The 26309-nt window shown below is 40.1% G+C and overlaps 1 protein-coding gene across 1 annotated transcript; it reads right to left on the bottom strand.

The window, feature by feature from the left end:
- Window positions 1-1196: 1196 nt before the first annotated feature.
- Window positions 1197-25810, bottom strand: NUS1 (NUS1 dehydrodolichyl diphosphate synthase subunit). The gene is made up of 5 exons (XM_056124996.1): window positions 25228-25810; window positions 12573-12698; window positions 11428-11577; window positions 5204-5303; window positions 1197-1776 (listed from the first exon to the last, which is right to left on the bottom strand). Exons 1-5 carry the CDS (start codon window positions 25640-25642, stop codon window positions 1686-1688), a joined length of 882 nt encoding a protein of 293 aa, XP_055980971.1. The 5' UTR covers window positions 25643-25810; the 3' UTR covers window positions 1197-1685.
- Between the last annotated feature and the right edge of the window lie 499 nt (window positions 25811-26309).

Raw genomic sequence — 26309 nt, 5'->3', positions numbered from 1 at the left:
TATGCAGTTGATCCAGGCTCAATCCCTGGCAGCCTGTGTGGTACCTGAGCCCACCAGAATTTCTTAATGCAGAGCTGGGAGTAGGTCCTGAGTACTGCCAGGTATAGCGCCACCCATCCCCCCACCAAAAAAAAAAATACAAAACATTTAGCAATAAATTAAGAGTCAAAGAAAATTGCAATGTATAAAAAGAATTATGTGGTGCAAAGTAATGTCACTGGACCAAGCTTGAGTTTAATCATTTTATTTCAAGTGTATTTTTAAAATCATAAATGGGGTTTAATAATCCAGAGCAGAATCATTTCATCTTTTTTTCATAACTTGAGAATTTGATAAGTAATTTTCACTTCTTGCTTTCCAAATCCTCTTCTTTGCTAATTGAGACTTCTGAAAGCTAGTATTTAAATTAATCATTCCGATGTACAATTTTTGATCATATACTTGTTGATAAGACTTATCTGAAAACAGCCCATCAAATATAAATAATGGTTTCTGTCCAACTATCAACAGTGAGGGAAGAAATACTAAATACCTATCAAAAATCATTTATTCATTAAAAAAATAACAGAACCAGTGCTGTTCTCTGTCATGAAAGAGAACATGTAAAATTAAGCTATACTTGTAGACTTTGGTAATATTTTATTACCTATACAAGTCTCAACCATACTTTTATGCAAAGTCCCCATCAGGATTTATCAAATAAAAATCCTGGGCACTAATATGACCCTCTATGTGCTATTCCACAAAGGAACAGGTTACTTTTGAGGAAAACAGCTGCCTTGGTCACTTCCCTCAAACATTCATTTGAAATAAAAATGGTTAATGGCTATATTTTTTAAGCCAACTTTGGGTACTACCTATTTCACTGCCTACCACAAAAAAGGAAATCAAAAGTTTCCTTTTTTTTTTAAAGGAATTTTGCACTGTTGCCTTTAGGCATATGACTTTTTCCACTTTGTTCTGGCTGCCTAATATTAATGTTTTTAAGTATAAGTTCTACATTTCATATCAATAGTAAGACTTCTTTTTCAAGTCATCTTCACAGCCCTGAAGACAGCAAAGCAACAAAATCAAGTCACATTGTTTGACTATAATAAAGAGATGAGATGGGCGGATACCTAAAAGTGGATATTCTCTTGGCTCCACAGGTAAGTTTTTAACATGTGAGCAACAAAAAATCCTTCATTCCTCTGGAAATCACTTAATCCCAAAATGTTTTATTTAATAAGCCAATATATTATTCTTAAAAATTAAAGTTTGGTCACCTAGTCGCTAAGTATAACAGAACAGAAATCATTCCCACCCCCTCAAAACACTAAGCAGCACTAATCATCCCGATTCTCCCCACAAAAACAGGGCGGAGGTTGAGATTGAAGCATTTAAATCTGAAATTTCAGGTCCTAAAACAATGCTGCTATTTGCTCAAAGTTACAGGTCTATATATTTCCTTCTCCAATACTTCTACTCATACACATTCTCTCTCTCTCTCTCTCTCTCTCACACACACACACACACACACACACACTCATTCTTACTCTCAAGTAAGACACTTTTTTGTGTTTGTTGATAAATTATGAGGATTATGAACTAGGTTTGTACAGGGTTTCATAGGTGCTTTGTAAACATCAGAGTCACTTGGGTCCTTTCCTCCAAAAGTCTGACACAAATGATGCAACCATGGATGACTACTTTCCCAGACGCTGTTCACAGGCTGCATATTGACAAAGGGCAGAGAAAAAGTCCTCGTAACTGATGTTTAGGTGGGAAGGCAAAGAGCTGAAAAGAGAGCACAGGTGGGGGAGAAGCAATTAGATGATGCACTGTAACTCAATGTGGTAACCAGAAGGATGACCAAAAAGATTAAGATTAAAAAGTTATAAGCATAAAGTAGGTCAAATCTGTACTATGAAATAATTAACACAGTAAAAACAGTTAAAATCAATGATGATGTTTCCTTTCCATGAAAAAAGAGCATCAACTTGTACTGAAAGGGAGATTTGGAACCTACCACAACAGCCCACTGGTAGCACAGTTGGCTGAGGGCATGTTTTACCTGTGGAAGGCTAGGTTTGAATTCAGATACCACTTGGTCCCCTGAACTGAACTCAGGTAAGTGTAGCTCCCACAAAACAAATAAGCTAATAGAAACAGTATAAGAATACTAAATCAAAGGAAAATTGGAGATGGATATATGAAGAATATCCCTCAAATCCACTTTTAGAACTCTTTGCAAGTAAAGTCAGTTCTACTTAAAAGGTTTAATGTTGCCAGCATAGCATCCATTCAGAACTGCATGTTAATGGCATGTGGTAAACAACCAATAACCGAACAACATATAGCTCCATCATTTCCAAGTTCTCAAGCAGTCAATTTATGAGGCAAAGACAAGAGAGTGATGGAACTGGAGTGACAGTACAGTGGGTAGGGCACTTGCCTTGCACATGACTAACCGAGGCCTGATCCGCAGCACTCGTACGATGCTCCTGATCACCACTAGGAGTGATTCCTGGGTGCAGAGCCAGGAGTAAGCTCTGAGCATGGTCATGTGTCACCCAAACCCAACCATTCCCAAACTTAAAAATGAAGAGAGAATGAACACAGAAGGTTTTCCTCTAAGTACTATACACACAACACATTTTAATAATTAACATTCAAAAATTATCATTTATACAACTTTTTGTAAAATTCTAGAAACTCCCAACTCTATCGAAGTCAACCACCCGGTCAGAATACAAACATCACACTGGCAATTGCTGTCAAATGAACTACTGAAAAGAACTGAAAAGCGCACTATGACCAAACACCTCCACTCCACCACGGTTTTCCACTCCTACGCCTTCTTTATTCTTCCTTTTCCTCTCCTACATTTACTGAGAAATAACCGATCTATAATCTTTATGCCTGCTTGCTTTCACTACCAGGAATTCTGAAACAATTTACCTACAGTCCTCTATTTCCTTATCTCAGTAATCACTATCTTTCATTAACTCTACAGCAGTAATATCTACTACTAAGTAAATAATATGCTTCTTGCTAACATCTAAAATAGTCTCCTTAAAATACCTACTTTCTAAATCTTTTCCAAAAGCCTCATCTTCAATCACTCCTCAGTAAGTACTTATCAATAGAAACTCAGTACCTGGCAAGTAGCCTTGCCATTCTCTAATTTACTCCACATTTTTAAATGCCAATTTACAAATTAGAGCAGTTTTCCAAAACCATGTTATGAACTACAAAGTCAAGATTCAAATCACTATCTGTTCTCAAACTTACTCCTCCCTCCTAACCACTACCACCTGGACAAGGTATCAATGACACCTATCTCAAAGAAGGCTGAAAAGATGAGGAAAACTCATAGAGAAAAGGAGACAAGAGAAACAGGCCCCCAATAAGGACATCTGAGACCAGAAATCTGATTTCTCATTCTACTTTGGTAAAAGCCTAAGCAAAGTCTCTTCCCTTTTTTCCTCACCTACAAAATAAGGAAAGGCCAAGTAATTTACAACCCTTTCTGACTCCAACATGCTACTGATCTTTTCAACCTCTTCAGGTCATCCTTCTCTACGCTGACCCCAAGTCTCCAGAGATCTTTAAAAGGCCCTATGATACTGTGCCGATCTATGCATACTTTAGAGACGTCAACTCTATTGCTTCTACTACTGGTTCAACAATTTCTCTCCCTTGATATTGACAATCCACCAATGGCCATCTTCAGCTTTAACTTAACTCATTTACCTTCCTAAGTATTTCCATCTAAACAGACAATGACTTTAAAACCATGTTAGCTTCCAATTTCAAACCAATGCTCTCTTAGTTCAATGGTTTCTCTCATTAACATTCTAATTCAATCTGTCACTAAGACTTAAAAAAAAAAATCAGGAGTACTCTAATTTTTGCCATACTAAGTAAAGGGCTAGGTCTGCCATTATATTTAGCAAACACTTCTAAAAAGAGATAGAATTAAAGTTATTTTCTTAAGACCCAGATTTTTTTTTTCCTGAGGAGTGGAAAATTCTGGCAACACCCAGCAGTGCTAAAGGGCTATTTCTGACTTCCTGCTAAGGAGTGACACCTGGTGATGCTCAGGGGACCATATGCAGGGTCAGGTATCAAACAGAGGTCGTGGTATCAAAGGCAAGTGCCCTTAACACTTGTATAGACTATCTCTCCAACCCTATGACCCAGAATTTAAAGGCTACTGTCTCCTTTCCCACACACAAACCCCAGTTTTGAAGCTACTCCCAGTGGTGTTGGGAATCATGCAGTGTCAGGAATTGAACCCAGGGTTCCTGCATGCAGAAGATGCACCTCTTTTAGCTATTTCTCTGGCCTGTTTCATCATTTTAAATCAAGATTTGGCATATATATAGCCTATGAACTTGTCGCTTTCTTTTGACAACAATCCTGCACATTTATTTATGTATTTATTTCCGATGTTGCTTAGCTAATTAATAATATTTTACAAGAGAAGTTTGCAAGAGATTGCGTGGCCAACAATAAATTATTTATCATCTGGTCTTTTACACAAACTGTGCTGTCCCCTGCTTTAAATAAGCAATTTCATTCTCATCACTATACTCTCCCCTACATTTTAGTATGGACTTTCCACTAGTCATTTTACCTCATCTATTCCCAAGTCCAGTCACTCTAGTACACAGCTGCCAAATAAATCTTTTAAAATCACTATTCTTAAACTATGTTACTGACTATCTACACAAGTTAACACCTGAACTATGTGAGTTCACCTTATATATTACTAACTCCCTGCTTTAATGTCTGAACTGGTGCCACTTTGCTGTTTCTTTAAAACATGATGCTAATTTCATACCTCCCAGCTTACTCCACCCCCTAAAGGCTTCCTAGACCTAGACCCTATACTTCTCACCTTCTAATTACAAAAATTTTATGTTTACACAATCCTGATCAACTCCCATCTTTTCTGCAGAATCAACAACTCTGGCCCACAAGAGACTATCCCTCACTCCTTATCTATAACAACTAGTGTCAATACCAAACATCTGCACAACACCACTCTCTGTTTTACTAGAGTCAATTACATGTTTCTTTCTTGTATCACTGATACTGTGAAATACTGAGGGAAAGGATTCCATATAGACTATAAAGCTTTGGGAACTCCCACCACATTTAGTATAGCACTTTACTCAATATTTGCTGGAACCAAGGTGTGCTTTTAACTACTTACACAATCTCAGTCAATCTGATGTGCCAGGGAAGAAAGCCTAATGTGCTGTCTACAGGTCCAAACTTCAAGACTAAATCAGGATCGGGGAAACCATTTGAACCTAAGAGAGAAATATGAGTAAGTTTAACAGGTATTGCTTACAAATAAAACCACCAAGAACAAAATCTGTTGATCAAACTAGTTTCAAGCGATTTAAGTATTTTCTTTAGCAGCTTTGTTTATACGTTGCCATATCCTTACTCTTGTGCTAACCATATATTTTAAAGTATGTTCTTTTCCCAAACACGGACATTTTCTCTGAAGACTCCTTGCCCCTAACTATAAAGTAGGACTGACTGTGTCATCAAGAGGGATAAATTACCATAAACCACATAGGCAGCTCCCAAACCTCAACCATTATCCAAGAATCAATGCTTTCCTGCCACCCTGGAAACTACACTGCTTAGAATGACACAAAACTTATCCTAGCCACAGAACAAAAAACATCAATGATGGAAAGGCACTTGAATGTAATGCTGATTACAAAACTCTGGGAGGCAGAAAGGAATAATAACCAGACTACAGGACACAGGGGCAGCGGTGGAGGGTTGTGAGCACTTTGGTGGTGACTTTGTATATCGATACCACATACTTTGGTAATAATACAACTAACCCAAACTGTAATAAAATTTAAAATATGTAAACATAAAAAATAAAGGGGAAAAAAGTATCTATTCTTTCTTTCCCCATGCTCCTAATTTAATACTAAGGACCAGAAAAGACAAACTCCTAAGAATTCAGTATAAATGTATTCAGTATTTCAGGAATCCCAGTCCTTTAGGAAAGGGAATGGGAGGTACAATTGCCTCAACAAAGTATGGCTGTTTTTTTCTGTTTTTAAAATTGGTTTCTTTTCTGAGAGGGTTTTTTTTTTTGTTTTGAAGGGGACATATAGGTGATTTTTCAAATGCTTAAGCATAAAACTAAGTCTTAAAACAGTCAGTGGTATAATAGGATACTATTACCCAAGAGAACCAGCTGATAACAGCTTCTAAACTTCACAATTTTGCCACTACTTTTCTTGTCACAGACCCAGTTTGTGCTGGAAGAAGCTAACAGACCCTAAACTTTAACCTCTGAAAACTAAAGGTTTCTTTCTTTCACAGAAACTTGCCAGTGGTCTACGTGCCAGCTTTCGCTAACATAAAGGATGTTGGGTTAAAGAAAGGGAGATTATGAAGGTTTTCCAGAGGTGTGTGTGGGGGTGGGGGGCTGGGGATAGGTATCTGACCACAAACAAGGCAAGCATCTTAATCACACCCCAATACTATCTCTCTGGCACCCCAGGAAGACATTCTTAATGGAGATATAAATATTTGCCTTCTGCCTTCGGGGCCCTGAGCATGAAACTGACCTTAGCCAAAGATATATTCTAGGAGCAGACTTTTACTTCCCTGCAAAACATTATGGCCAGAAATCTAACAGGAAAATTCAGAAGTAGGGGTTCAGCTCAACTTTCCACTTACTCAGAGCTAACTGGGAAACTAAAGGTAAGAAAAGAGAGAAAACCCAATAAAAAAAATAAAAGCCAAGAAGACTTGAGAACTGGTAATAACTCTAAATGTACTTGCAAACATCACACAAAAATCATAGGAGCTTACAAACTAAAGGTGTTTGAACACAAGTATACAAACCATTGACTGACACATTAAACTACACAAACAGGAAGTCAGACTAAAAAAATTAAATTAAAAATAGAAATAATGAGCAAAACAGCGGTAGTGGTTTTCAATTATAAACAATTTTTGTAAATAGAAAATTCTAAGACTCTACCAAAAAAAAAAAATTTAGAATTACTTTAGAACTGAGTAAACTTTACAAGATGACATGATATAAAAATGTTATTTTAAAACATCAACTATATGGGCTAGAGAGACAGCACAGCGTGTAGGGTGCTTGTCTTGCATGCAGCAATCCCAGGTTCAATCCCCGACACCCCATATCCCCAAGAGCTAGCTAGAAGTAATTCCGGAGCACAGAGCCAGGAGTAACACCTGAGCATTAGAAGGTCTGACCAAAAATCCTTAAAAAAAAACAAAACTGTATTTTCATATATGATTAACAAGTAATCCAAGCACTTTTTTAAAAAATTAACCTATTAACAACAGGATAAAAAAAAGTACATTTTATTAATAAAAAGTATGTCACTGTATGTCACTGTCCTCTCGTTGTTCATCGATTTGCTTGAGCGGGCCCAGTAACATCTCCATTGGAGACTTTGTTGTTACTGTGTCTGGCATATCGCATACGTCACGGGGAGCTTGCCAGACTCTGCCGTGCGGGCGAGATACTCTCGGTAGCTTGCCGGGCTCTCCGAGAGGGGCGGAGGAATCAAACCCGGGTCGGCCATGTTGGCTGTGTGCAAGGCAAACGCCCTACCGCTGTGCTATCGCTCCAGCCCAATAAAAAGTAGAAATCCTAAATTCTAAAATTACAAAATACTGTTGAGAAAAATTAGGACCCATATAAATGGAGAGATATGTTATGTGTATGGATTGAAAGACTCATATTGTTAAATGAAATCCTCCCTAAACTGAACTACAAATCTGACTGAATCCCTATCAAAACAGAGGAGACATATTTAAGTTATGTGTGTATATGTATATGTACATATTTGTTTTTTGTTGACAAGCTGATCCTAAAATTTATACAAAAAAACTAAGGATACTGAGTAACCAAAGCACCTTTGACAAGGAAATGACAGATGGTTAGAGTAATCAAGATGGTCTGGGATTGTTAAAACATAACTTTAAAAACAAACTCAAAGATGTATGGCAAATTGATTTTCAATAAATGAAATATCACAATCATTCAAAAGGGGTAGAGAGTTCTATTAAAAATTTGCAAAAGAGGCTGCCATCCTCCAGAGGCCACTGGACAATCAGGTTTGGGCCTGCAGTGACGAGACATGTGGGGCCTCACGGGATGGGGGTGGAGCCGGCCCTTTCCTCCCCAGAGTTGCTGCCCACGAACAGCCTCTCTGGCTCCTGATCAAGCTGCTTAACAGCCATGATCCCAGGGACTTAGAAATCTCAGAACCCAGTGGCTTTTGACAGAAATGCGTCGGGACCCTGCAGTAGGTTACTGTCGCCGGGCCACCCTAGGGGGGAAAGACTGTTGTCCCTCCACCTGCTCCCCCTAGGCGGCTCGGTGGCCGCCATCCTCCAGAGGCCATTGGGCAATCAGGTTTGGCCCTCAGTGATGAGACATGCAGAGCTTTATGGGATGGGGATGGAGCTGGCCCATTCCTCCCTGTCCCAACAAGACCCCAAGTCGCCGCCCATGAATGGCCTTTCTGGCTTCTGATCAAGCTGCTTAACAGCCATGATCCCAGAGACTCAGGAACAAATGTCGGAATCCAGCAGGTTTTGGCAGAAATCCCTCCAGATTTAAGTGTTAAAATTTCGGAATTTCAAAATCACATGGCCCTATTGCAGCCACGCGATACCACATGTTATTCATAAACAGCAATAGAAAACAAATTGTCTACTGTTGCCTTTTCAGCAGATCTGAGTGTTGGGGTAAAATCCCAAATAATAATGGTGGGTCTGGTGTCAAAATATTGAATGTAATCAAAGTAGAGAGAGAGTAATGTGGAAATCATCTGCCCCACAGGTAGGGAGAAGGTATGGGATGGGGGTATACTAGGGTTGTTGGGGGTGGAGAATGGGCACTGGTGAAGGTATGGGTGTTTCACTGTATGACCGAGACTTAAATCCAAAAGTTTTGTAACTGCTCTCATGGTGATTCAATAAATAAAATTATTAAAAAAAAAATTAAAAAAAAAAGTCAGGTGGAGTTCAGCTAATCAGTGGTTGAAAAAATAGCAGTACTCCTACATAAAAAAAAAGAAAGAAAGAAAATTGTAAAAGAAAAATTGGCATCCTAATTTAGATCACAATTTACATGTAGCAAATAGGTAAAAAAATTTAGCAGAAAAGTTAGGAGATAACTGTGACACTGGGTTAAGCAAAGGCTTTTAAACTAGGGCACAAAGACAATTCATAAAAAAACTTTAATAAAATGTATTTCATAAAAATTAAACATTAGATCACTAGGAAAAAGATTAGCCATGGGATATGAGAAAAAAATGCAAATCACATACTTGATGACTAGTAAAGCACACATTACCAGAATATACAAAGACCTCTCAAAACTCACTAATGATAAAAATCCTTAGTAGGAGGCAGAATATTTTAACAGCACTTCAACAAAAAAATCAGCTGACAAATTCACACATGAAAAATGCTCAATGTTATTAGTCATCAGGAAAATGTGAACTAAAATCACAATGAAACACTTATTGTACATATCCATTTCGATGACTAAAAAGAAAAAGCAACAAAATATTATGTCTTGGAGAGACAGAAATGCTCTATATTAGCTTATGTTATATAAAATAGTATGGCCTCCTTAGGAAACTGTTGGGCAGTTCTTAAAAGAAAATATTATGCTGAGGGGCCAAAGAATAGAGTGAGTAGGGCACTTGCCTTGCATGCAGCTGACCCAGGTTCAATCCCAAGCACCGTATAGGTCCCCTGAGTCACACCAGGAATGATCCCTAAGCACAGAGCCAGGAGTAAGCCCTGAGCATGATGAGGTGTAACCACCCCACCATCACCCAAAAAAAAAAACAACCAAACCAAAAAAAACTGAGTAAACAAAGCATGACATAGCTTTGTGGCATAATTTTAATTTTACAACATTTCTTAAAAAGGCAAAAGTATATTCTGAAAGCAGATCAGTAGTTCAATTCATGTAGGAAGTAGGAATGGGATTAACTGCAGTCACAAGAAAATATCTGGAGGTTCCTGTATCCAGATTTTTTTTCTATTGGATTTACAAGCTAAGAACTGTGCATATTTTCAAGTATCATGTGTCTGTAATCCCTGATAGCATGGCCTGTGCTCAACACAGAGTTCTTCTCTGCAGGTGTCCAGAAAGGAAACTTTTGGCCTTGCATTACTTTTAGGACATCCTCATAAATTACCCTCTAGTTGGAGCCTTACAGAATCCAGGAGATAGTAAACACCAATAACCTCTGAATTTAACAGCTATTTGGGATCCATTTAAGTTCATTTAGACTGAATGCTAGGCAATGAAACAGTCAAGAATTAAAGAAATCAAGAAGTCTGTAGTCACAAAGTAGAGACATTAGTAAGACCAAAAGGCCAGACAGACTATGCTCCATAATGGGCATGTGTCAAAACAGAAAAACTAAGAGTTAAATAAATGACTGAGTCAGACAGAAAATGTGTGATTAGGGCTGGAATATTGTCCCATAGTTGGAAGCCTATATCATGAGCTGGGGGAGAAGGCAGCTGGAAAAGAGAAGCGATCACAAAGACAATGATGGTTGGTTTCTTGGGAATGCCTCCCAAATAGCTGTTAAATTCAAACAACAGAGTTCAAGTTGAAAATAAAGAGGAAGAGAAGAATGAAAGAAAACTCGAGAGGAAAGCTAACAAGCTAAAGTTCTATTTTAAAGAATATTATTGAGGGCCAGAGAAATAGTAAACAGGTTAAGGCATTTGCCTTGCATGTGGTCAACCCTGGTTCAAACCCCAGTATCATACATGTTCCCTTGAGCACCGCCAAGGGTGATTCCTGAGCACAGAGGAGTAAGCCCTAAGAACAGCTATATGTGGCCAAATAAGCATGATGATAATAATAACATTAATAATAATAATAATAATGATTTAATCCTCCTGCCAAATCCTCTCATAACCTACCCTTTTTCACTTAGTCCTCATGCTAGTGAGTTGACTACTCATCATCTCAAAAACAATTTTGGCAGTTTCACTCTCAATTCTAGAATGTTATCAGCATAAACACAGCAATAACAAAAACCAACACTTACGCTGCAAAACAAAGAGAGATTATCTTCATACCATATCCTTATGGGAGAAGACTAAAAGCTGAACAAGGGCCTGGAACTTAGTAAAGGGATTTGATCCCCGGCATCATATGACCTGCCCATCATCACCCACTGATTGTATCTCTGAAGGTGCCCTGAGGACCACTAGGAGTAGCCCTGGGGGCTCCATCACTGCCAGGCAGCAATGGTGGCCCCCAGTAGAAGGCTGGGCAGCACTGGACCTTTCAGCCCTAGTAGATCCCCCCCGAACTCAGGAGGACCACTTGGAACATCCAAAAAACAAATTAAAAACACATAAGTTACTTACTAAGTAAACTGTCTAACATATCTACATCCAAATCTGTGGATTTCTTTTGCTGCTGGGCTACTAACTGGCAAAAGTCCTGAGCAGCTCTCACGATATCCGCTTTTCCATCTTCTGGGGACAGCACCTTCACTCTGGACTGGCAATTTAAAACTAGAGGAAAAACAAAACAAGATATTAAAACAAACAAAACACTCCACCCTGTCCTATAGGTTTCAAAATCAACTTTAACTACAAGTTAGCTTACAATTACAAGCTATTAGTCTAAAATGTCATTTGCAATCATGCTATAGTTAGCAATAACATGAGAACAAAAATGAAGGCCATATGTAAAAACCCAAGATTTCAACAGAATCAGTCGAGTATGTGCTATTCCACTGGCTCCATAACAGAATCAATGTAATATGCATTTTCTATATCACTCAACTTATCAAACTGATCCCAAGGAAGTTATTTTATGATGACAGGATTCTAATCAATAGACAGCAATACCAAATTCTTATCTATAGACATGCAAATTCATTCTTGCCTGATAGAGGGTCAATTACCTTACATCTAACTCAATTTTTAAAAGTTTGCTTCCATTTACATATTCAATATTTCTGATCTGCAAATTTCTGTTCTTCAGCATCTCTTTGGAACCTGTTATAAAACCTGTTTGATTCCTGGTTATGAGTTAAATAAAATCCTTAGCATATATTCATTCTTGAGTCTGACTTCACCTTTTCCAGAAAACAATCCCTAAATAAAACAATCTCGAAATAAAAATCTCGAAATAAAAAAAATAAGTCCTATGAGTCTGACTTCACCTTTTTCAGAAAAACAATCTCTAAACAAAATGAAGGAAAAGTTTAAATGTGATAATTAGGGCAAATTAAAAGAGTAACAAAATTTTTGCTTTAAAAGGCATCTTCAGGGAGCTGGAGTGATAGCACAGTGGGCAGGGCGTTTGCCTTGCACACGGTGAACCCAGGTTCGATTCCCAGCATCCCATATGGTTCCCCGAGCAACACCAGGAGTAATTCCTGAGTGCAGAGCCAGGAGTAACCCCTGAGCATCGCTGTGTGTGACCCCTGCTCCAGAAATAAATACATAAAAATAAAAGGCATCTTCATATGTTAGAGATTCAATTTTACATTCATGCTTACCTTGATCATCTTTGTCATTACTATTTGCAAATTCTGGTGAGTACTTGGAACAATCTAAGCCCAGAAGTTCCTGTTGCTGTTTTAATATTTCATCCATCAATCTGGAATTATTTCTTTTGAAAATGCCTTAGGAAGGAAAAAAGCAAAGTAAATCCAAAGGAAGCAAATTTATTCTCTCCAATAATTGATGGCTGCTTGCTATCAATTAAAAACACTGGATTCAGAAATAAACAAATTTCAAATGAAGAGATTGTGACTAGCCATAACAACTAGGATCTAAAAGGAAAGCATGATTAACAAAACTTTAAAGAGCAGCTTCAGACTGAAGTCAAATAGAAGACAGGACAAAACTACTTGGTGTGAGTATACATATAAAATTTGTACCCAGAAAGCAAACTTCTATAGCTTATTTACTGGAAACTACAGAGACTGAGGATCAAGATTCTTAATTTAAGAATAAACTACAGTTCCTATGTTGCCGATTCCCTTCTTACTTACTCTGTGCATTCAATACTAACACCTCAATTTGATTAGTTTTTTTATCATAAAAGATACTAAAATAATGTAAAAAAAAAGTACAGAACACAAAACCAGAATCAAAATATAGTGAGAAACATGGAAATACACTACAAAAACTATTTTTGATCCCTCAACTATACACAATAATGTTCCAAGTTTTAACAAAATTGTGCCACTGACAAAGAAAAAGGAACTATTTAACATACATTTAATTATAAAACATAGAGAGTTCTAACCGAGAGACAAGATTTGCTCATCTTCAGATACATAGCTTTTAAGTGGCCACTGTTTCTGTGACCTTTCTAAATTGTTCCTATCTGACTTAAAAATGGTTCAATCTGGGGCCAGAGCGATAGTACAGCAGGTAGGGCGTTTACCTTGCACACGGCTGACCCGGGTTCAATTCCCGGCATCCCATATGGTTCCCCAACACTGCCAGGAGAAATTCCTGAGTGCAGAGCCAGGAGTAACCCCTGAGCACTGCTGGGTGTGACCCAAAAAGCAAAAAAAAAAAAAAAAAAAGGTTCAAAGGTTCAATGTAACTGGAAAAGAGAACACAGTAAACACTGATAAAATAACACACAGAACCTGATGAATATGCTGTATACAAATGCCAACTTGATAATGTATATGCAATATCAGTTCAAAGATAAAAATACAGTCTTCTTTTGGTAAGGGGAAACTATAAAATAAACAACACTTGAACTGAGCTCAACCTAGATACATAAAAAGAAGAAAACAGCATACTAAAAAAAAGTGTAAACAAAAATATTAAATACTGAAAAGACAGACAAATAATACTATTGGGGCAAAGGATTTAAGAAAGTGTGGTAAACAACTATTTCTGAGGAATGTGAAAATGAGTAGAAGAATCTATTTTTATGGAAAAAAACAGGCAATATATAGAGAACAGGAAGCAGAACATCTAAATAGTTCATACATAATTTGATGAAGCAATGAAAAAGATTCACGACAAAGAAAAATTATAGAGAATGAAGAGCATGACTTTCTTAGTGGTTAACACAGAAAATTCTAACTTTAATCCTGAAACTAGTAACTTCCTAAAGGGAAAATTCTACAAAAAGGATTGCCTGGAAGAAAAGAGAAATTTCTATCGAGTCAGTTGATGACAAAAAATGTGTGTGTGTGTATGTGTGTGTGTGTGTGTGTGTGTGTGTGTGGTGGAGGAAGGAAGTGATACACAAGTGACTAAGAGATCTGAGAAAAGGACACTCAAACAAGGTCCTCTACCACAGCATCTGGAAGAGAACTGACAATCAACAACAACAAAAAATAAATGTCAGCCTGTTAGCAAGCTAGCAACTGTCTGGGGGACTGAGAAGGGCCTCTAGGACAACAGTTTAATTCAGGAATAAAGAATGAGAAGAGGTTTTACAGAGATGGGTCTAGGAAGGCAACATGATAAAGAATTGATGATGGAGATGAAGGTATACATTTGAGGGTCATCCACTTAAGGTGGAAGCTGCAGATAACAAATGACAAATAAAATCCCCAAAGATAAGGAACTTTCATGCCACTTTTATAGATGAAGAATTAAACCCAGAAAGGTCAAGCAATTAGTCTATAGTCTTTGGCTGCCAGGAATTCTAACCATTTCCTCCTCTCTTTTTGCAATGGGGTGGGGAATTGGAATATATTTAGTTGTGCTCTGGAGCTACTCATGGCCTTGAGCTCAGGGGGGACCCCTGGCAGTGAGCAGGAGACCATATACAGTGACAGGGTTCAAAACCAAGGTATCAAGCCAAAGCTGCTGCACACAAAGTCCTTAACCTCCTTCTTGTATCATCTCCCAACCTATAATTAGTTAATTATTTATAATACTGAAAAGCAACTTCACTAAATGCACTTCATTAGTAAATTTTGAATTCCCTTCCCCAAAAAGTTGAACTTATTTAATATAAAAAACCTTAACAAATGAGCATTATCTTTTTAAAAGCTAGAATAAGAATTCTCTTTTTTAAAGGCTTTTCGGAGGGTTTAAGGGTCAAAGAGATTTAAAAGGGAATGCTTGCCTTGCACACGGCCACCCTGGATCATCTCCAGCACCACACAAGATCCTTTGCGAACTTCCAGAAATGATCCCTAACTACTGCCAGGTGTGACCCAAAACCAAACACCGAAAACAGAGAAAAGGCTTTTAGGAAGGTTTCACAGAACTAACAGATAAATTTAAATTCCTCAGGAATGATTTGGGAACCTAAAATATGACTTTGCAATAATGATTTAAAGAAGTTTTTGGTTTGGTTTGGTTTGGGGGCTTCACCTGGCTATGCTCGGGGCTTACTCCTCTTTTTATGCTCAGGGATCTTCTTGGCAGAGCTCAGGAGACCACATGGGGTGCTGGGGAGGGAACGTGCAAGGTAAGTGCCCTCCCTGCTGTACTAGTTAACTACAGCATTCCTGCTCTTGATTTAAAGAATATTATGTTTTGTTGCCTTACAAGTGTATCGGGACTATTTTTCAAATATAACCTATGGGACACACACAAACACATATTAAAAAACAAGCACACAAGAGGATTGAGAAAGGTAGCAGGTAGGGTGCTTGCCTTACAGCAGCCCAAGTTTGATCTCTGGTGCCTCATGTGGCCCCTGGAACTGCACCTGATCACAAAGTCAAGAGTAAGCCCTGAGCACAGATGGGTGTAGCCCCAAACCAAACACACAAATAACAAAATAAATAAACACAAGAAAAATGTACCAATTCTATTAAAGAGTATTATGATAGAAAAGGGGACTCCTCAAAGTTTCTGGCATTGATAATCACTGGCCATGACTTTGGGTACTAAATGCACATTTTTATTTTTTATTTTAATGTAGGAGTACTATTTATTCAGCCACTCATTAAGTTGACTGAATTGGGCATGAACTCCACGTTACAATTTTTTAAATATCTGTGAGACTGACCACTGCAAAGCTGTTCATACTTGGGTTTCAGTGATACAATGATCCAGCACCCATCCCTCCACCAGTGTGCATTTTCCACCAATGTCCCGTTTCCCTCCCACCATCCCCCCACCGCCCACCCCCAGCCTCCCTCTATAGGAGGCACTTTCCTTCTTGTTCTCTCTCTCCTTTTCTATTTGTGCATTATGACTTGCAATACAGGTGCTAAGAGGTCATGATGTGTGTCCAGGGCATTTGGTATTTTTATCAGGACAGTAAGGCTGGAGTAGCTTTTCAATTGGGTGGCAGCTTTGGGGTGCGAATGTGACTCCTAAGGTCCCCAGAAGTATAGAGAGGTGGGGGAAGGTAGCCCATCCTGACCCCAAGAAAGCCTCGAGATTTCAGTTACAAAACTCAACAAACCAGAATTTTCAGCAGATTATGTCTCGGTGGGGTCCATCCTGAAATGGTGGAGTCAGGCTGAGGGTATGGTGGTGATTTTGGATTGTGGGAGCAAGCAGCTGCTGGGGGCTCTGCTTGGGCAGGCACCAGGCTGATCCACACCTCTCCGATTTACTCCTGTCTGTTCAGCCTTGTGCAGGTCTGAGATTAGCTGCAGCTTTTGATCGCTTTCAATATTTATTTACAGGTTTCTGAAGCAAAGCCAGTAGTAGAGCTTACATGGTGGTGCTGAAGTGGGATCGTGGGGGTGACTGCCAGTACTTCCAGGAGTATTGGAAAGTGAGGGGAGATAGCCCCACTCCGAGAAAGTCTGGAGATTTCAGTCTCAAAACCCGCATACCCAAATTTTCAGCAGATTATATCTTGGTGAGGTCCGTCCTGAGACAGTGGAATTGGGCTGTGGGTATGGTTGCAATTTTGATTGTGGAAGCAAGCAGCTGCCAGGGGTTCTGTTTGGGCAGGCTCTTGGCTAACCCACCCTCCTCCAACCTACCCCAGTCTGTTCAGCCATACACGTCCAAGATTAATTGTGGCTTTTGATCTCTTTCGGTATTTTCTTATAGGTCTGTGAAATAAGGTCAATAAATGCGCTTGTATAGCTGAGCCGGAGGTTTGTGGGCATGGTTTCTACATACCTAACTTTTGGTCTTTTAATTTCTTGGTAAACTCGGTCCCAAGTTACTGGGGCCCAGCCAAAGGCACAGCAGCAATTTTGTGGTATCAGGAAGCCTGAAGGCACCATCAGGCTGCTGATGCACTCACCCCACAGGTACAGTCTGACCTACTGACGGCACCATACCCCCAATGCACACTTCTTTCATATACTCTAAGAAATGTATCTTTTTAAATTCTACTGCAATAAAGTACATAAGATATTTGAAGTTTAAATCATGTACCCCAATCACACTGACAAACCATATATCCACTAATCCACTAATATAAAACACATATCTCCAGTTCTTAGTAATTCCTTATCTTTGTCCAAGAGCATTTTTAATTCCAGCATATGGGATTATAAACATTTGTATGATCTTCCACACTTGTGTTACACGTATCCTTCCTTAGTGCTAATCTTGATAATCTTGACATCTTGACAACTGAACTATTATTATGGGGGGAAGGGCAGGTTGGTGTGTAATGACCGAACTCCTGGCTCCAAGTTCAAGGGTTGCTCCTGGTTCTTCTCTGAAGACCATGTGGTGCTGATCTCCAGTTCCAAGAACTAATTTAACAAAAAGAAAAGGTCTTTGGTTTTTGGTTATTTCTCTCTTTTTTTTTTTTTTTTTTTTTTTTTTTTTGCTTTTTGGGTCACACCCGGAGATGCACAGGGATTACTCCTGGTCCAGTACTCAGGAATTACTCCTGACAGTGCTTGGGGGGGACCATATGGGATGGTGGGACTCGAACCCGGGCTGGCCGCATGCAAGGCAAACACCCTACCCGCAGTGCATCCTTACACAGTTCTTGAAAAATGTATGGGATATAGTCTTTTCTGTAAATTAGAATCAACAAACACACTACAGGACATGGAAAGATAGTACAGAATTTAATGTGCTTATCCTGCAGGTGGTTGATCCCAGTTCAGTCGCCAGCACTGCATATGGACCCCAGATTACTGCCAAGGGGGGTTTCTGAGCACCACCAGATATGTGCAAAACAGCCTCCCCACCCCACCCACCCCACCCACCCCTAAGTACACTATGCATCTTTTACATCAAATATTAGAACTGTTAATGTGGATATTTCTTCCTCTCTACAAAAAGAATTTTTAAAGAAAAACCTAGGCCTGAGGAGATGGCACAAAGGGCTGGAGAGTATGCTTTAAAAACAGGAGCCCTGGGGCTGGAGCAATAGTATGGCAGGTAGGGCATTTGCCCGACCCGGGTTCAATTTCCAGCATCCCATATGGTCCCCTGAGCACCATATGGTCAGGAGTAATTCCCAAGTGCATGAACCAGAAGTAACTCCTGTGCATCTCCAGGTGTGACCCAAAAAAGCAAAAATAAATAAAATTAAAAAATAAAAGCAAGAGCTCTGGTTTCATTCCATTTTTACATGGAGCACAAGTACTATAGCACATGACCCAAAGAAGGAGTGGAGAGAGTGGAGAGAAGAAAGAGCAGTGAGTCAGAGGGAGATGGAAATGGAGAGGAAAGAAAGAAGGGTAGGGGAGGAAGAAGGAGGAGGAAGGAGGAAAAAGAAACATCTAATAGGAAAAAAAAATTAAGAAGGGAAGGAGAGGGATAAAAATAAGATAAACACTGAAAAAAGTCACGCTTAGTTATAAAAATGTCCAACTATCTATGGAATTAAGGTAATAATCCTTTAGACATAAATGTTTATCATCTAAAATGGTCTACCTGGTCTTTTGTAAAGCACACACCTAAGTGTATATTGCCCAGTGGTACTCTCAACCTCTGTAACAATCCAATTATAACTATCAGAAACAATCTTCAAAGAAAACATGTGCTTATGGTACAATTATTTAAATTTTTTTAAAACTATCATTAACGTTTTACATGACTTAAGTAATCATAACAAAATAAATTTTCTAAGTCATTAAAAAATTTTACTTCAAGTGAGAGTCCTAGGATAATTATAATAAAATTAAACTACTGTGAAAGAGAACAGATATATGTGTAACTGGGGCATAGTATACTGGAGTGATTACAACTCTTCAGCAGGTAAGATGCCTTCTGTCTCCAGACTGAAAATTTTTTTTTCATTTTTTATAATTTTATTTATTGAATCACCGTGAGAACAGTTACAAAGCTTTCGGGTTTAAGTCTCGGTCATACAATGAAACATTCATACAATGAAACATCCAATAGTAGTACAAATGACTGTTCCAATTATATTCTCCTACCAGGGAAAGTTAGAAAAAATGGTTACTTTCTTTAAACAAAAGGGTACTCAGAGAAAGAGATCATTTCAAAAGTTAATCAAAGCAGAATAAATCTTTTCAAAGACAAGAGTAAAAAGGATAGAACAAGGATGCCAAGAAAGTGACAGAACGGACATACAGGACCAAGGTGGCCTTCTTACCTGTAGCAAGCCCCTGGCAAAAAGAAACATTCTAGATAGCAAGATAAATGTAAAACTGTGTACAAAAGTGAACCACACAAGGGTGAAGATGAGGAGCAGATATTATCCTTCCTGAGTTTCCTCATAAGGGAAGAAAGGTAATCAGTATCTTTTGTTCAGTTTACCAAAATGTAATCATGTGGCTTTTAAATTTTGAACACTGTATTTCAACATAAGAATAGTTAATAAAGTCATTTCAATAGCATCTGTGTCAGTATGCCAAATAAGTAAACTAGGGAAAACTGTTTATTGTCCTCTGCTATGTTAAGGTCCTGGATATTAGTGCTGGGAAACAAATTACAGTTCAGTTCATAATTCCATTGGCTATAAAAAATGCCATTTTTCAATTCAAGCAATACTGACTATCCCTTATACAAAAAATACCATGCTATATACTGTGGGAGAAACAAAAATGAGGGCAGATAACATCAGTGGAGCTTAAAATCTAATATAAAAATTCAGAGATATAAACAAAAGACTGCTATTTTACAAAATGGGAACAGAAGTGCCTCTATAGGTACACAAAGCTCTGACCAAATCCAGGGACAGAACAAAATTAGCAATCAGAGAGGGTATCTAGGAGGTAACTAAGTAGATTCAATATGGATCAATGGTAGCCTTTTAACAATGATATTTGCCATGAACAGGAGAAGGGAGCATTCCAAAAAAAGGAATATAAAGTAACCTAAACATGGATGTAATAAAAGAATAATTTGTAAGAAATTAATGGATGGGGTAGGACAGTACATAGGGCAAACCTTTTTAAGATTATGAGTGAGGAACCAGTACCCAAGAGTCATCGTTATATAGCCTAGCACTGATTTACAAATTGTATTGTCTTGTTGCTGCATTCTTCCACATATAGCACTTCACTTAAAAATAATACAAAGAATCTACCATTGGCTAAGCAAACAGAAGCAAAGATAAAGAGAGCTATATTAAATTGGAAGCTTCTGCACCTCAAAGAAAATGATGTATAAAATACAAAGATACTCCACAGATTGGGAGAAAATTATTTGCCCATTATTTATCTGATAAAGCACTAATATCCAAGATACATAAAGCAGTAGAATTTTATAAGAAAATAAGATCCAATCCCATCAAAATATGAGAAGAGATGAACAGAAATTTTCTCAAAGACATAAATGGTCAAAGACATATGAAAAAATGCTCTGTATCTTGTTAGAGAAACACAAATCAAAACAAGATATCATCTGACACATCAGAGATCAGCACATATCAAAAAGAACAAAAACAACCAGTGTTGGTATGGATACAGGGAGAAAGGGACACTCATTCACTGCTGATGGGAATGCCAACTGGTCCATGCTTTCTGGAAAACAATATGGATATGCCTCAGAAAACTAGCAATTGAGTTTCCATTTGACCCAGCAATGTCACTTCTTGAAATTTACCCCAAGAGTCCCAAAACACAAGAAATGACAACTGCACTTCTAAGTTCACTGCAGCACTATTAACAATAGCCAAAACCTGGAAACAATCCAAGTGCCCAAAACAGATGACTGGATAAAGAAACTATGGTGCTTATACACAATGGAATGTTACTCAGTCTTAAGAAAAGATAAAGTCATACAATTTACTGAAACATGGCTGGACCTGGAGAGTATCATGCTGAGTGAAGTTAAGTCAGTGGAAGAGAGACAGATATAGAATGATCTCCTTTATGTGGGATATAAAGAAACATAAAAGGGGAACAACAAATGCCCCAAGGAAATAGAAACTAAGACATGAAAACTGGTTTTCAGTAGGAAGCTTTGGCGGACGGGGTAATAGGACAGGGAAGAAAACACTAACAATGGCGGAAGTGGTCAACCGGGAGAAAGATGGGGTGCTCAAAGGTGATAGTGTCATGCATTATATCCTATCAGTAACAGTGACAAAAATTTATTATAAAGTACCCATCACTGAGGCAGGCTGGTGGCTGGGAGGGAAACTGGGGACACTGGTGGAGGGAATTAGATATTAGTGAAGGGACTGATGTTGGTATTCTGTAGGCCTGAAACCCAATCATGAAAAACTCTGTAATCCATAGTGACCAACTGAAAAAAAAAAAGAAAGAAAGAAATATAGCCAGATTATTCTCATTTATAAAAATGAATGTGGAGGATAAATTATTTGATGTTAAGACAAGCAGTATTCTTTGAATTGTGTTACGGTCAAACCACAGTGCTCAGAAATAGGATGATAGTTTTTCTTTCCTTAAAATCTCTGCCAACTAGTGTCTTAAGACACTATTCCTGTGGTTCTCTATATTCCAATACTTTAGACCACAGTAGGTACTCAACAAATATGGCATGTATGTCAAGAGGACTTTTTACAACATATATATAGAAACAGGATTAAATACGTTTCTTCAGGAAACTGAAAAATGCTTAAGGATCTAAACTTCCCCTGAAAAAATATACCCACTGCACTTGTTCCCTCCCCTCTTTCAGAAGCTTTCTTTCCCTGAACACCCTATTCCACCACTGGCTTTCAACATTTCTTTTTCCCTTCTGGTTTTATTTTTCTTATTGTACTTATGATTTATTACATCACATATTTTAATCACAGGTCGATTTGCTCGAGCAGGCCCAGTAACGTCTCCATTGGAGACTGTGTTGTTACTGTGTGTATTTTAATCACAGTGTCAGATTTCCACTGACATCGAAGTTCCATGTGATTTTTGTTATATTTTTTTGTTTTGTTCACTGCTGCACCCCTATACTAGGAATACTATTAAATATTTATACTTAGGAAATAATAATTGTCACCGGTTGAATGAATGAGTGGGTATATCCAAAGTTTTGTATTTCAAACAACGCAATTATCCTTAAAAATAAATCACTGTCACTGTCACTGTCCTCCCGTTGTTCATGGATTTGTTCAAGCGGGCCCGGTAACATTGTGAGACTTGTTACTGTGTCTGGCATATCGAATACGTCACGGGTATCTTGCCAGGCTCTGCCATGCGGGCAAGATACTCTCGGTAGCTTGCCGGGCTCTCCGAGAGGGGCAGAGGAATCGAACTCGGATCGGCCATGTTGGCTGCTTACAAGGCAAACACCCTACCCGCTGTGTGATTGCTGCAGCCCTGTTTATTTATTCTTTTTCCACCATAAAAATAAAATGGGGTAAAATAAAATATAACAAGGTTCTTGCTTTGAACAAGACAAATCCCAGTGAAATCTCTGGCACCATGTACAGTTCTCTAAGCCCCTAAGAGTGAGCCCTATGCACTGCTGGGTGTGGCCAAGTAAATAAATAAATAAAACTGGAGCTGAAGAGACAATACAGATGTTAAGGGTCAGGCCTTGCACATAGTTGACCCCAACTTGATGATCCCTGACACCACATGGTCCTCCAAGTATTTCCAGATGCAGCCTTGGAGGCTCCTAAGCACCTCTAGATGGCCCCTCAGAGTGAACCTCCAGTCAAATGGGAGGATGTTCACCCAGAGGATATCCCCCGCCAACACCCCACAGCAAATATTTCACAGCAGGAGACAAAATAATCCAAATCTGTTCACTGAAAATGAACCTTAAAACTCCTTTTGGTTATCAGTCAATAAATAGTTAACTTGACTTTTTTCTTTTCATTAAAAATCACTTGTCTTTCAGTGAATGTGACACAGTACACGTCTGAATCATATCAGCAATTCAGTAACAGGAATTTCCAGAACAAGGAAGTGTGGCAATAATGAGAATTTCTGTTAGTAGGCACAGTAATCAAATTAAATGGAGTTATACAGTTTTCCTTCCCCATTTGAAGGAAAAGACTTTATTTTTAAACCAGAGATAGAGGGGTGTTACTGGGTCATACGCAGAGGTGATACTTAGGAATGAACCAGGGTTGGCTGCATGCAAGGCAAGCACCTTAATCCCAGTACTATCTTTCCAGCCCAGTTGCCTTAAAAGAATCACCTGATTAAAATGATTCAGTTCTACATCAATTAACCACACTGATTAATGGTCTTAGCTAATTTCAATTGCACTTCACTCTCCCACCCCCACCCTCGCTCTCCAGACTACATTTCCATTGCTTTGGTTTAAACAAAGATTGTGTTGCCTCCCAAGAGTCTCATGATTTCTATTAGTTTGCTGAGGTCTTTGGCAAATTCCACAAAATGCCAGCTCTGGAATATATGAAACTTTACCCTACAGGATAAATCATTTCACGGAGCAGGTTGAGTCACCAGATGCCTTATTGTTGTCAAGAAGGTGATAGGCCAATCAAAGATTATTCTATTACCCTGTAAAAGTGACTGTCTAACCTCAACTGACTCTTCCGATGAAACCCCTGGCTTAAACTTACTTAACTGATAAAGATTTCAAAGTAAAACTGAACCGACACTGGTGTTGGGATCGGTGTTGACTTATTATATACTTAAAACTCAATTATAAATAACTTTGAATGTCACAGCTCTTTAAAAAATAAAAATAAAAGTACAATTCAAGTCCTAGTTACCATGGAGTATGTCATTCATTTATGCTATTGAACAGAAAACATTTTGCTTCCATTCCGATACCCTTAAAAGTCATTGGATACCCTTAAAAGTCACGGTTATCATTTTAACCAAAGAAATACCACTGCTGTCAGAATCTGATGGAACAAATCCTGTTAAGGAGGAGGAGAAGTTACTGGTGCCTGCTCGAGGCAATCGACGAACAACAGGATAATCGTGATCAGTGAAATCCTGTTATTTCAGGCCTGTGTCCCCATATATATCTCTCTCACTCTCCAAAGTCGTGTTTAAATTTCATCTCCTCTAGGAGAACTTCTCAAGCTCCTCATTCAGAAGCTCTCTCCTCCGTTTTCATAGCTGCTACTTTCTCTGAACAGTTGTTATTAACCACACCACTTACCTGTCCACCTCCAACAGGTCTAGGAGTCCATAGCATTAAATCTAAGGTTCCAAGGAATATGCCTAGCACAGCAGTTGTGGCTCGTAGCCCCCGAGATAAGTGTTGGGTTTTGTACTCCAAAAATATACCTAAAGGCAAAATTTACTCCCGCAATCAAAACTTACAGGAAGGCAACTTGGGGGTTGCTATTGTACTGGCAGAATCCTAGCTAGCACACCACCCCCAACTTAAGATTACCTTTCAGCCTCTCCAAGTCTCACCCTTTCTTCCCAGCTCAAATGCCACCAGGGCCTCAACTACTTAGCTTGTGCATAAATGCTCCACAATCTGACTGTGACTGTTGAACACTGTTTCGAGCCGCTCCAAAGAAACACTGTGGAATAACAAGTGGAATAACAAGGGGGGGGGGGGGGGGGGCAAAGTGTGGTTCAGGCTGGCACCGGCTAAATTCGCAACCTGCTGGTTAGCACTGGCGTGGCGTCTCCGGGTAAATCAGTGCGTGACATTGATCTCGGGATCTCTTATGTGTTAAACAGATGGCTACGGGGTACAGAGGGAGGGAGCACAAGCACCACCTCACCGGGGCTCTGCGACCAGCAGGGAACACTTGCCGGGTGTCAGTGCAGTTTCTCTCCCTCCCTCGAAAGCATTAGCACCGTAAACTTGCACTTAGGGTGGCGGAACCCAGAAACTAGTGGAACCTGGAGGGCGCGCCCGGGGCACACCTGCCGGATATGGATTCCCGCGGCCGCAGACGCCCCGTGGCGGCCCGGCGCCGCCCGGGAGGGGGTGGGGGGGCCTCGCCCGCGCGAGCCTCACCTTGGTGGTCGTAGACGCTAATGTAGGAGATGCCCACGGCCATACACCACACCACGAGGCTCGCGATGTCCGTGAAGCTGGGCTCCAGCTCCTCCTCGGTGACGATCAGGCCCATGTGCACGGGCAGCTTGTCCAGGGAACGGCCGTCCGCGCGCCAGCGCAGCCGGGGGTGGGCGGCGGCCGGGCCGGGTGTCCCGCGCTGGTGCCGGTAGTGGCGGCGGTTCCTGCCGACGCCCGGGGGCTTGCGGAGCGTGAAGCCGAGCGGCGCTAGGACCGCGGCGGAGGCGGCGCGGCAGCAGCGCCGCCAGATCCAGTTCCAGACGCCGAACCGAACGCGGATCCAGGAGATGAGCGTGCGGTGCAGGCAGAGCAGAGCGTGCAGCACCCGCCACACCAGCTCAAACAGCCCCGTCATACTCTCGTGGCGCCCGGGCGCCCCCTCATCCCCTCCCTACCACAGCCGCGGCGCGACGGCTTCTTATCCGGTCCTGCGGCCGGCGCGGGCCATCGTCCCGCGTTCCCCCGCCCCCCGCGCCGAACCCCTTTCTACTGCCAACACCTCACCTCGTCCCCGCCGCCATCTTCCTCCAGCCTCGGCAGCCCCACCCCCGCTAGTACATGGACGATTCTGATTGGCCGGTGGGAATTCTGACGCGACTTCGAAGTCCGAGGATGTGGCCAAGCTCACGCGACGGGGGAGGGCCTGCGGCTGCGAACTAAAATCCTGGACAGCGCCCCCTGGTTGTCTGGAGGGCGAAGAGCAAACGGCGCTTACCCTTGGCGAGCTGGACTTCACCCATACAGGTCACCGCGGTTGGAAGGGGTGCTTTTACTGACCCAGCATCTCTGGGGCTCCTAAGGGTCTCTGGACCCAAGTGGATTGAAATGACAAACGCCAGAAGAGGTGGAGAGTAGCTGTCAACAAGAAACGATGGTAGGGAACAAACTGGGTCCTCTAAGAAAGCGTCTGCAGGGGCACCACCAATGAGCAGTGTAGGGAGGTCCTGCTACTGTTTGAACCCATCTTGCTGAAGGTAATATTTTTCAGAGATGGAATGAGGCGTCTCAGTGCTGTTCTTAAA

This window comes from Sorex fumeus, unplaced genomic scaffold (genome assembly GCF_029834395.1).
Source record: "Sorex fumeus unplaced genomic scaffold, SorFum_2.1 ptg000054l, whole genome shotgun sequence".
Taxonomy (NCBI): Eukaryota; Metazoa; Chordata; class Mammalia; order Eulipotyphla; family Soricidae; genus Sorex; species Sorex fumeus.
The sequence above is the reverse complement of the archived record's forward strand: the minus strand, read 5'-3'. Positions and strand labels throughout refer to the sequence as shown.

Bases quoted from the DNA above. Each gene is read 5' to 3' on its own strand.
- NUS1 (XM_056124996.1), bottom strand. From the start codon at position 25,642: ATGACGGGGCTGTTTGAGCTGGTGTGGCGGGTGCTGCACGCTCTGCTC. The intron at 5,304-11,427 runs GTAAGTAACTTA...TTTCTCTCTTAG, and splicing joins TATGTTAGACAGTTTACTTA to GTTCAAATGGTTTCCCCGAT. The intron at 1,777-5,203 runs GTAAGTAGTTAA...CTCTCTTTTCAG, and splicing joins ATCAGATTGACTGAGATTGT to CTCTTTGCCTTCCCACCTAA.